General features: G+C 36.0%; 1 protein-coding gene across 2 annotated transcripts in view; it reads right to left on the bottom strand.

Annotated features, from left to right (window-relative positions):
* Window positions 1-307: 307 nt before the first annotated feature.
* LOC138705787 (adenylate kinase isoenzyme 5) overlaps window positions 308-11,762 on the bottom strand; it is a 426,744-nt gene continuing 415,289 nt past the window's right edge. For both annotated transcript variants that reach the window (XM_069834426.1, XM_069834427.1), the window contains exon 9: window positions 308-3,308. In XM_069834426.1, the coding sequence (XP_069690527.1) occupies window positions 2,613-3,308 (696 nt within the window). In that variant the 3' untranslated portion in view covers window positions 308-2,612. The remainder of the gene's footprint in view (window positions 3,309-11,762) is intronic.

The raw sequence follows: 11,762 nt of genomic DNA, 5'->3' as shown, positions 1-11,762 counted from the left end.
ATTAATTATATCCTCGTTACGTGACGGTTTACGGAATTATTTATCGAGTAGGAATAATTATAAAAGGTCGAAAATGGGCGAGAGCTTCGGTCGTTCGAAATAAAAATTGATTTATTGAAAGAGTGGGCAGAAGAAAATCCTGCATCCTAAAAATCACCTATGATTGCCAGTGCAAAATATGATGAAAAGCTACCAACAGTTTAAAAAATAAGTAAACGATAATGAGAAATCCACTTCTGGAAAGGAAAATTTTTCTTATTACTTTTCATTTACTTTTGAAAGGAATCAAGTGAAACGTATAGCCTGATATGTTTTTAAAATATATTTGTTTCACGTAGCAACGCAGAGAATTTTATAATTGCAATATATTTAAAGGAAATGTCATCTGCATACCACTTATTCATTTTGGTAAGTATAGACACACAATGTCACAAAAAAGCAAAGAGGATTAGCGTATTGTAGTATGGGAGTGTCGCAACTATAATTTGAATGTTCGAAGCTAATACAAGGTCAAATAATTGTCTGCATGAAGGCAGTAGTTTAGGATAATGAGTCTCATGATTTTCAGTAGCTGTGTAAACTTGATTGTATGCTAAATTTTCTGATAATATCCGCGTAGAGGAACATTACTTCAAACAAATGTCTTCAGGGGGCAGAACACTTGATACCAACAAATTTGATTTATCTAGACAAGTCTTTATCTTTGGCCAAGCGATTAAAGCGACCACAGATTTCAACTGACGTGAATTTCGATATGAGCGAAAGAAATTGGTAATTCTGTCTGTTTGTCTATTTAATGTACCATAAAATCATGGTATGTGGCCAAGACTTTACTTTCTTCTTAAAAAGCCAAAGATTTTTAATTTAGCGTGAAGAGATGTCGCCTACGGCTGCATTTGAATCCTCAAACCTATGATCTACTGGCAAGCTTGCCAACCATTCGATCTCCGAGAAGGATTTTTATTAGGTTATTTTACGACGCTGTATCAACATCTGAGGTTATCTAGCGTCTGAATGATATGAAGGTGATAATGAGGTGAAATGAGTCCGGAGTCCAGCACCGAAAGTTACCCAGCATTTGCTCGTATTGGGTTGAGGGAAAATCCCGGAAAAACCTCAATCAGGTAACTTGCCCCGACAGGGATTCGAACCCGGGCCACCTGGTTTCGTAGCCAGACGCGCTGACCGTTACTCTACAGGTATGGACCCGAGAAGGATAGATCTCAACTGCAAATATAAGAAATCGTTTCGCACATTTTGTATGAGCCATGAAATGTGTGTCAGTGAAAGAGAGGAATTCTTACGACTACTGTTCAATGACCATAGGTACCGAGTGGAAATTTTAAGGCATTATTTTTTTTTCAGACGAAGAAAAATATTCTAATCTCCTATGAATTAATTCCTTTGTTATGAATAATTTACAGTATTCAAGAAACAATTTCATATGCATCCTGGTTTTATAGAACTGATCATTCGTGCAAGACTACTATTTCATTTTCATTCCATGGTATGACTTGATAAACTTCATATGATAAAACTTTGTTGGATCGATTTGAACAATCATGTGAAACTGATTAGTTAGTCAGGTGTCAGTGATAATTTATTTATCTTAGGTTAAGTATAAAAAATTTGCGCTAAGAACTACATGGATTTAGCAATTCCAAATAGTAACGTACTCTATAAGTAATTCACAACTGAACTAATAGAAACTTACGTTTATTTGAATAATTTAAGATAACAGTTAAATGCATTATACTATCTAGATACTGTAGAGTATTTGATAACTAGAACATATTAATAGTCTCAAGAAGACGTGTTCCAATGTATGAGAAGATTCAGCCTTACGGCAGGATAAATGTTGGTGATTGTATTAAGAACAAGGATATCACCAGTTCAATTTTATTTCTTAGACTATGTTCCCTTTGCTTTTCACACTTGTAATCTTATCGCAGCGCATTTAATTGAAACATATTCAGAACACTTCTCCCGCCACTGCATTTACTGCTAATTCTGTCATAGCCTATTAATTTCAACAAGTTCTTTTTTTAAAATCTTAAGATTAACAACTGAAATCTAGAAGACGTTTAGGCCTACTTTTTAGTTCAAATCAAGAACATTTTAGTATAAAGTATGTGACAGTTAAAAGAGCTGTAAGGGAAAATGAAACTTTTCTCTTCAGGATTAGATGCACTAAAAATAAAATCTCGTAAGTGCCTGTAATCTTCTCTAGACATCCATTCGTCCATATATAATTCCATATCTGTCCAATGTTTCCGTCATAAAATGAAAAGATTACCGATAATTTTCTATCCATCACAAATAAAATTCTAATGAATTTGTAGTAACATGCCATTGTTTTAGGTGGAGAAAATTCAATTCTTGCAGTCATTTAGTGTGACTGGTATATCTAAAACAGACAAAAATTGTAACTTCGGACAACTTCAAGGCTGATCATTAACCCTCCGACTAAGGCCAGAAATAGCAAAATTGTTTAGATCTGTTCGGTGAAATTCGGCAGTTATCAGTAGTTTATCTCCGACCTCATGTAACGTATATATTATGAGGACATCTTTACGTCATCACAACATAAACCAAACGCGTCATCTCCCTCATCACAGATGAGCGTCCATGGGGTAGCTCTCCACGTTGGCATACATGTCTCTGATGGTGTCCCGAGACGGCCTGTTGCCCGGGGCGTTGGCTCCAGTGATGTTAGTGTACTCCATCATATTGTTTATCATAGGCATGTGCCGGACCCCCGCGGTTACGCCGTTAGGAATTGCGGCTCGGAGGTTAGTGCCGCCGTTTGCGATCTGCTGTACGCCGGCGTGGTGAATGGCGGCAGCCGCCACCTGCCTGCTGATGGTGTTAACGGGCACACCGTTGGGGCGCAGCGTGTTGCCGCCCTGGCCATCGTCCGACTCCAGATCGTGTATCACGGAGTCGTATTGCCCGCCGCCAGCGCGGGGTATCATGAGATTCGTTCCGTTGGCGATCGGGGGCAGCTGCTGCGCGGGTTGCTGCTTGGACAGGGGCTGTTGTGGCACGATCATGCCCCCAGTGCGCTTCAGATGCTCCACCTGCTGCAGAACCACGCGGTTGAAATCCTCCTGCACGGCCGGCGTGTCAGTGTCGCCATCCACTATGGTCAGCCGGTTCTCGTTGTCCAGGGTCTTCAGCATCGGGAGCGACAACTCTCGAAATAGCTCCAAGCGACGTCGGAACGCCGCGACACTGTCGTCCAACCTGCCCCTCCCCAGCTGTAGCTTCGAACAATCCAACAGGATGACCACGGGCTGCTGCTTGAACTGGAAGAACACAAGCACAGCTGGATCAGAATGACTCTCAATAAACAGATACAGCAGTTGTTATGTGCACTGAAACATCATTACAAATGAAGCTGGCACACAATAATATTCACAAGACGCAATAATAGCTGTTATTAGAAATAAGGGCAGCTGAAACAAAACAACTATCACTAGTTGCTGCTGACAGTTTAATAACATCTTTAGTAAATTACCTTTTTGACTTAAACAGCCAATCAACTACAACTGAGACAAAATAACTATCTCAAGAATAATCTGCTAGTTATTCCTTGAACTGAAACAATACAAACAATTCACCTGAGATAGAATAGCTCTCACTCGATACAGCTAATATCTGCTGTTTAAACACAGACAACAAAATTGTAACTTAGAAAAAACAACTTCCAAAAGCTGTAGCTAATAGCAGACATCAGAAATTAAATAGCGGAAAAATTGCCGCTCCGAAATATCAAAATGTTTGAAATTAAACAGCACAGCTACACCTGAGTCCACACAACTCTCAGATGATGCAGCTAGTAGTTATTATTTTAAATAATAACTTAGAATGTTAAAGAATCTACACTACTGTTTCATCTGTTGACTGTACTACAATCACCTACCGCAAACCATTGCTGTCATTATTTGTCATAAATCTTTAACACGGAGTCATTGTATTTACTATTTTTCAACAAATAAATATATAAGTAGTACATAAATATATGTCTGTCTTTATTAATTGAGCAAAAAAGATTCTTCCAAGGGACAAGCACTTTAAAAAAATAATACGCTGTAAATTCAGAAAGATTTATTAAGTCATGTTTTCTATTTAAATAAAGGAAAGTGGACATGTGACAATTCAGTTTGGAGCTTTAATTAATGTGGTTAGTTTATTTATCGTCCGTTTTAAACATACACACGCTGATACTGTAGCATGAAAAATAACAATCACATAGCAATCGAAGAATCCGAAGAAACGTTTTCGAGGATATTGTCCGTGTAAGTTCTCTTGCTAGTTGTGTTCCCTTGTGCTCTCTACGCCCCTTGCAACTGTTTTTTTATCTCGAGTTTCGTAAATAGTTGTACTGATGGTTATAAAAATATTGTTAGGTATTTACCTTAGGCGCATCGTACTTCCATCGGAGCGAAAAGCGTCCATTAATAACAATCTGTATGTCTTTCAAAGACTGGCGACTGTAGTGCGTTGACGGAGTGTGACATAGCAGCTTTCATCAGAAGCTCCGTCATGCAAGTTTGATACACGGTGTGTTTTGTGTAATGTGCGTATGAATAAGAATAATATAGGTATATAAGGTTATTCAAAAGTAAGTTCACATTTTTAAATGGTAATAAGTTTGTCAAATTTTTAGATTCTACAAAAATAAAAACACCAATTTGTTCGTAAAGAAATGGGACTTTATTAAAACACGAAAAAAATAAATATAACCACCACCGTGTTGTTCAATAAGAAATGAGTAGTTTAATATCAAAGACGGACATCTGTCGTCTCCATATTTTTGATTTAGAGGCAATTTTTTAGTTCACAGTGTTCTTTGTAATATTTAACACAATTTATTTTATAAATATAGTGTTAGAGTTTGCATATGATTTCACTATAACTGGAAAGAGCATGAAAAATTGTATAAAAACCACAGCTATCTAAATTTCGATTGAGGTCAGATGTCCGTCTTTGATATTAAGCTACTCAAATAGTCTTTCTTCTAAGCTATAAACAGCATTAGTAAGCACATTCCTAGGGATGTTTCAAATGACATCCGATATTGACTGCTTCAGTTCCTCACCTATAATAGGTCTACTAAGAAATACCTTTTCTTTTAGATACCCGTATAACCAGAAGTCAGCTGGGTTTATGTCTGGTGATCTAGAAGGCCAACTTTTCGGAAATGTCTACTAACTACACGATCACCAAATGTGTTGAGCAATAGTGTTTTTACATTATTATGTATGTGAAATGGAGCGCCGTCTTGCATGAAAACAATGTTTTCGAATTCATGATGCTGTAACGCTGGTATTGCGAAGTCTTGCAACATTTTAAAATGTCGCTGCTTGGTTCCGTCACTGTTTTTGTATGTTGATTTTCGATTTCTTCGTAGAAATAGGTCCTATTATTAAATGTGATGTAAAACCACACCAGACAGTAACCTTGATATCATGTAATCCTTGCTGTATAATTGTGTTCGGATTATCTTCTGCCCATATCCTGCAATTATGAGTGTTAAAACCTCCATTCAATTTGAAATATGCCTCATCTGTCTATTTCTCAATCCATGTAACGTTCGATATCTTCTCAATGCATATGCATATTGTCTATTGCATTCATAATAGCACTGAAGGAGGCCAATTCGAACTCGTAAAGGTAAAGCCATTGTAAAAATTATTATAATTACTTTTCTGCAACTGCCGTCTCTATTCTGAACAACAATTATTGTTTATACAAGCGTGACACAGTTACCATAGCAATGAAACACATATCGATTAAAAGAACCCAAACCTTGTAAACATTAATGGTACCTATATGAAAACAAATTGCTATATGTGCAGAAGATACAGCTATTTCAAAATGAGAACTTACTTTCGAATAACCATATATTTTTAATGCTGAGATAATTATGAGATGGATATTTATATTTTTTAAGCAAATACAAAGGAAATAAAATCATTCTTCTAAATGTACAATACCATATAATAGTTAATAAAATTCAATAAATGAAAACAAAAGTAAAGTAATAATAATTCACACGATAAGTTGACTGTCCAGCAATAATTGTTAAACAAATCATGAATTTAAGACACAAGTCACAGATCTTATAACCTTCCTCTCCTTATTCTGACTAGCTTTGGTGAGACTGGTATTACCAGGGTGCGAATTAAGATTTCTGATGAGGTGGGGGATAGAATCCTAGATAGAGAATACCATACAAAAAATTATTATTATTATTATTATTATTATTATTATTATTATTATTATTATTATTATTATTGCTGCTGTTGACATTACTGTGATGAAATGTAAACATTGAAAAGTAAGAATAATAAAGTAACGAATAAAATCAATTCCTAAGTTACTGATTCCCTAGTCAACAAATTTTAACTTTGAAAATTGTGCCGAAATGAAACATTGTCATTATCCACATATTTGCCATGCTGAATCCAAAAATGGAATCCATTTTTCAGTAGCACCCACAGATTTTCAGTTATTACCCTTATTACTCTTCTGAAAAGTTCGATACTAACTAAGCAGTTTCACATTTGTAATACCTAATGCAAAATGCATAAACATAGTATTCCACTATTATAGTGGTGTTAGTACTAAAACTAAATTATCCTTCATGTTATAATGATGTAAATGGCTACTTACATTTACGTAGTGGAAGGCAGGCGACGCTTTAAAACACTTTTTTGTGTGTGTTGTAGTATTATCTCTTTGTATGAAGCAGCAGTAATCACCCATCATAGATGGATCCCATCTTCCTTTATAACGCTGTTACATCTATCAAAAGTTGAAAGTGTTCCTCTTGTTCGTCATTCACTGCACCCCAATCATTAGGAAAAAATCTAAATGAGATTGCAGGAAGTGAATTTTGACAGAAATCCTGTATCCAAAATTCTTATAATTTTGAAGGAGACTCTGAACTAGTTCGTCATTATTTTCTTCCTTCTTGTTGCCAAAGAACCCATTAACAACATTTTAAAATGATTCCCATGCTGCAAGTACGTTTGTGTTAATTTTTCTAAAAAAAAAAAATTGGTCACCCATCACTTTTTTAATCTGAGGTCCAATGAATATTCCTTCTTTTAATTTTGCATCACTCAAGCCAGGAATATTCTTCGTAGATATTTGAAACCTTCGCCTGTTGTATCCATACCTTTCATAAAGTTCTTCATGAGCCCTAATTTAATGTCTAACTTAAAGGATGAAGATATATTTTTTCTGGGTCAACTAAAGGTTTAAATTTTACATTATGTTTCCCAGGAGTGAAATCTTCTCTTCTTGGCCATTCTTTGACTATAGAGTGATGTTGAGTATCTCGCCTGTCTCAAAGGCACAGAAAAAAGAATATTTAGTGAATCCATTCTGCGTTGCATGTAGAAGACTTTAAGATCCAGCAAATATGCCAACAATGGTTTTCATATTTTAATTGCTTCAAGAATATGACGCATGTTTTCGTATGTTTCTTTCATTGCTGCACGGTATGCTACAGATATAGAAGGAAGTTTATTGCCATTTTGTAACAAAATGGCCTTCAGACTGATTTTAAAAGCATCTATAAATAAGCGCCACTCTTCAGCATTATGTGTAATACCTAGTTTTAATCAGTCCATTTACATCGCTGCATGCACAAACTTCAGAATTGTAACTATGAAAAATGGTAATAAATCCTTAATTATGATTCTAAATAGTAAAACATTAGTATCTTTATTCAGCATCTTCCATTCCTGAAAACGAGATTCTAGAAGCTCAGTCAGCTGTTTAGTTAAGTACAAATCACGTAGCAGATCGTTGAGTTCCACCTGTTATTAAATGTGGCTTTTCTTCTCTCTCTTCATCTGGAATGTAGACGTCTAGACGTCATCTCTTAATGTAGAGGACTGTACATCATCAGATGTAAATTTTCTCCATGGGGTATTGGTCTTATTGTTGACGGGAGAATAAGATACTGAATGAGTCTCTTATTTTTTGAGGAAAATCCAGTAACATTGGTAAGCAGAAATAACAGCCATCTTCGTGGTTTTTATGTTCACTCCATATCATTGGTTCGCAAAGTTTTTACAACTACGCCTTTGCTTCTTCATTTCATTTCACACAGAACAGTTCACACTACTAACAAAACCTCTACACTCGAACTAAACAAAGTACAGACTGACTGTCTCTGTTTTCATTACCAAGCATCCTGTAAGTCTATCTTCTTTCAAGTATCAACAATCCATGATTCAGATGTGTCATGTGAAGAAGGACTTGGTATAATGGATAGAAACCAAAGAAACGCTACATGTATACTGGATATTGAAAAATGTGTATTAATTCTATATTTACAACGCTAAATTATTAAAATTTATTTCATGTGTACCTTGTTAAATGGGAATACGTATGCATACATAAAAATTAAACGTAGACACCTGTGGCTTCCACCTATTTTCTCAAGCGGCCGGTAATGGAATCCACAGTCTTCTGGAGAAAGTGGCGTGGGACGTTAGTGATAATGCCCCGAATCCGTGCCTCCAATTCTTTATTGTCTCTGGACAGATTGTGTCATTCCTTCGTTTCTCCTTATGGCACAATCTCTGAAGGAAAACAACGGAATTCCACACTTCATAACGTGCAGCAATCTGCGCTGGCTCGCGAACAAACAGCTGATCGACCATCTTTGCTATTGTTGCGCGAACCGCCCCTCACAGCAACCATCTATACTACAGACGAGCAAAAGTTCAAACTCTATTTAATGATCTATATGTACACATAATTTTCATTATGGTTCCATCGATATTAAAAATTCTACAGCCAATTAATAATACCTAGTTACTTCCCGCCCGCACTGTGTTTATAGCTGTTCTTAAATTATAACTTTGCTGCAGTGCTCAGATACCTGATGTGATGGAAAAAATCTGATTACATATTCGTAATCAGCACAACAGACTTGGTAATAATCAGCATTCTGTTTGTCGGCACAATAAATGTTGTTGACTAGTGATATAGGCCTATTGTTAGCTTCCCGGTGATGGTAATACATCAATATTATTTTGCTTATTTTACACTTTATAAAGTATACTCGTATTAAAACAACGATATTTTGTGAGGGGGATAGAGATGGCAGAGACGTTAATATGAATTTATGAGAGGGAGATGACTTTCCAATAGGAGGAAATCTCCCCTCGTTAATTCGCACCCTGCATTACTATCAGATATTATTTATGTTTTCATATAAGGAAATATTAGAAACAGTCAACTTTTCGACTACATAAAGAAAGTGCATTTTATCTTACTTGTACGAGAGATGCTGCTCTGTTCCTAGAGATAACATTTTCTTTCCGCGCGTCAATCTTTCAACTACCAAGACAACTTACGGTGACAATATCATTTTGCACGACAAATATCACAGAATTGGTCGAAAGTATAGTATGTTCTTTTGTTACCTGAGCTGCAGAAGGGGTACTGAAAATGCGAAAATTAATATACAATTAGGAAATAAACATTATCACCATATGTTCGGCGATCAGATTTCTTGGCTCGTTACGTCCTTACTCCTAGAAGGATAAACTACCTAATTACACAAATTAGCAAACTGCGAAAGTTCCTGGTCATTTGATCAATATTGCATAAATTAAAGCTCCAAATTAGTATAACACAAAACGAGAACGTAGTGGAATCCGGCCATTTCATCATACTTTCTTGTCATAAGTATGTTACATTACTCTTTACATTTTAGTCACACTACGTTTTGTCACAGTATACAAATTCGTAACGGCCATATTCTGTCAACCTTTTAGATTTCGACATAGACAAAGGTTGTTCATTTATTGCGGCTTACTTCTATACATACCATCACGAACTCATTCTCGTCTCGTCGCAAAATTAACAATTATGTCAGACAACATACTGTATGTTTCTCAGTCTAAACGGGGAAAAGAAAAAACAATCCATGAATGTCACATATTTACCAAGCACCAAGCCCCAAGAGTGCGAGCCGGTGATGTGACCAGCGAGACAGTTGCAACTCTACAATAACAGTATTTCACGACAGAAGTGTCATTACCATAGAGAACATAGAGAACAGTGCTTCCCAAACTTTCTGAAGAAGCGTCCCATTTCTGGGCAATAATTTTGTTTGCAACTCCCAATACCGTACAGGTAGGCTACTTAATCCCATTCGAAAAATACATCCCTGTACAATCTGAAATGATAATTTTACTTAAGACCAGTGGATACCACCAAACTTTTCAAATATACCGATACCTACAAGACGAGAAATCTGAATATGCAAACCTATTTTTAAATTCTCTTTTATTTCTTAAGTTAATCTTCCGTGCTTATATATTTCTCGAACACTTAAACACTTTAAATAGTAGTTTTCAAGGCCAAAATTTTAACATAATAGCAGCCAAAGATAAAATGTACGGATTTATAAGGAAACTTGATTTCTGGTCGATATCGCTTGACAAAAATAAATTTTGTACATTCCAGTGTTTTAAGATCTAATTCAAAATTTAGCTATGTACCGTATGGTGCAAAAACCTGTTTGCTTTTACTGATATTGAATTAAGTTTGGACAATTTTGAACATCAGAATTTTTAGAATTTTTCGGAAGATACTCAAAACAATTATGACAATAACAGAAGAATGATGAGTCCGTGTTTACATAGTCGCGTCCAACTGCTGAAATTGCATGGAAATACTCATTGAAATATCTACCTACTGATGGAATGTTGAAACTATCGTTTTTTTCCTTTTCGGAAGAAACTCGAAATAATTATGACGGTAGCAGAAGGATAATGAGTCCGATTTTAGATAGATGCGTTCAACTGCTCAAATTGCAAGGAAATACTCATTAAAATATGTATCTACTGATGGAATGTTGAAACTATCCTTTTCTTCCTTTTCGGATAAACTCGAAATAATTATGACAGTAACAGAAGGATAATGAGTCCGATTTTAGATAGATGCGTTCAACTGCTGAAATTGCAAGGAAATACTCATTCAAATATGTACCTATTGATGGAATGTTGAAACTATCCTTTTTTTTTTTTTTTCCTTTTCGGAAGAAACTCAAAATAATTGAGACAGTAACAGAAGGATAATGAGTCCTTTTTAGATAGTTGCGTTCAACTGCTGAAAAATTTCAAGGAAATACTTATTGAAATATGTACGTACGGATGGAATGTTGAAACTATCCTTTTTTTCTTTTTCGGATGAAACTCAAAATAATTATGACAGTAATAGATAAATAATGAGTCCGTTTTTAGATAGTTGCGTTCAACTACTGAAATTGCAAGGAAATACTCATTGAAATATGTGCCTATTGATCGAATGTTGAAACAATCCTTTCTTCAGAACCTCTAAATTGTCTATTAAATGTACGAGGTCACTCAATTAGTCGCAATTTGAAAGGATAGGGAAACTCTCAAATTGCAGATTTAGATTTCACGGCGCTTCTCCTGACGGCCTTCACTTGCCTTGTCATCGAACAACAGATGACAGAGTCTTCACGACTCCACTTGCACTGCAAAATGGCTAAGCCCCTTTCAATGTGCAAGATAACACCTGCCATCCTAACGGCAAACACCAGCTATCTCTTCCTCGCCCCGTCCCGTGATCATTTGATCACATTTCCGTCCCCCTCGCGTAAGTGGTACCTAAGAGGTTACGTCCATTTTCGGTTTTCCCCTTCAAAATTTTCTAGAGCTCCTTCAGTGGAGCAGCGTAACCCGAGTGAGACTAGTGGC

This window comes from Periplaneta americana, chromosome 9 (assembly GCF_040183065.1).
Source record: "Periplaneta americana isolate PAMFEO1 chromosome 9, P.americana_PAMFEO1_priV1, whole genome shotgun sequence".
NCBI classification, from domain to species: Eukaryota; Metazoa; Arthropoda; class Insecta; order Blattodea; family Blattidae; genus Periplaneta; species Periplaneta americana.
The sequence above is the reverse complement of the archived record's forward strand: the minus strand, read 5'-3'. Positions and strand labels throughout refer to the sequence as shown.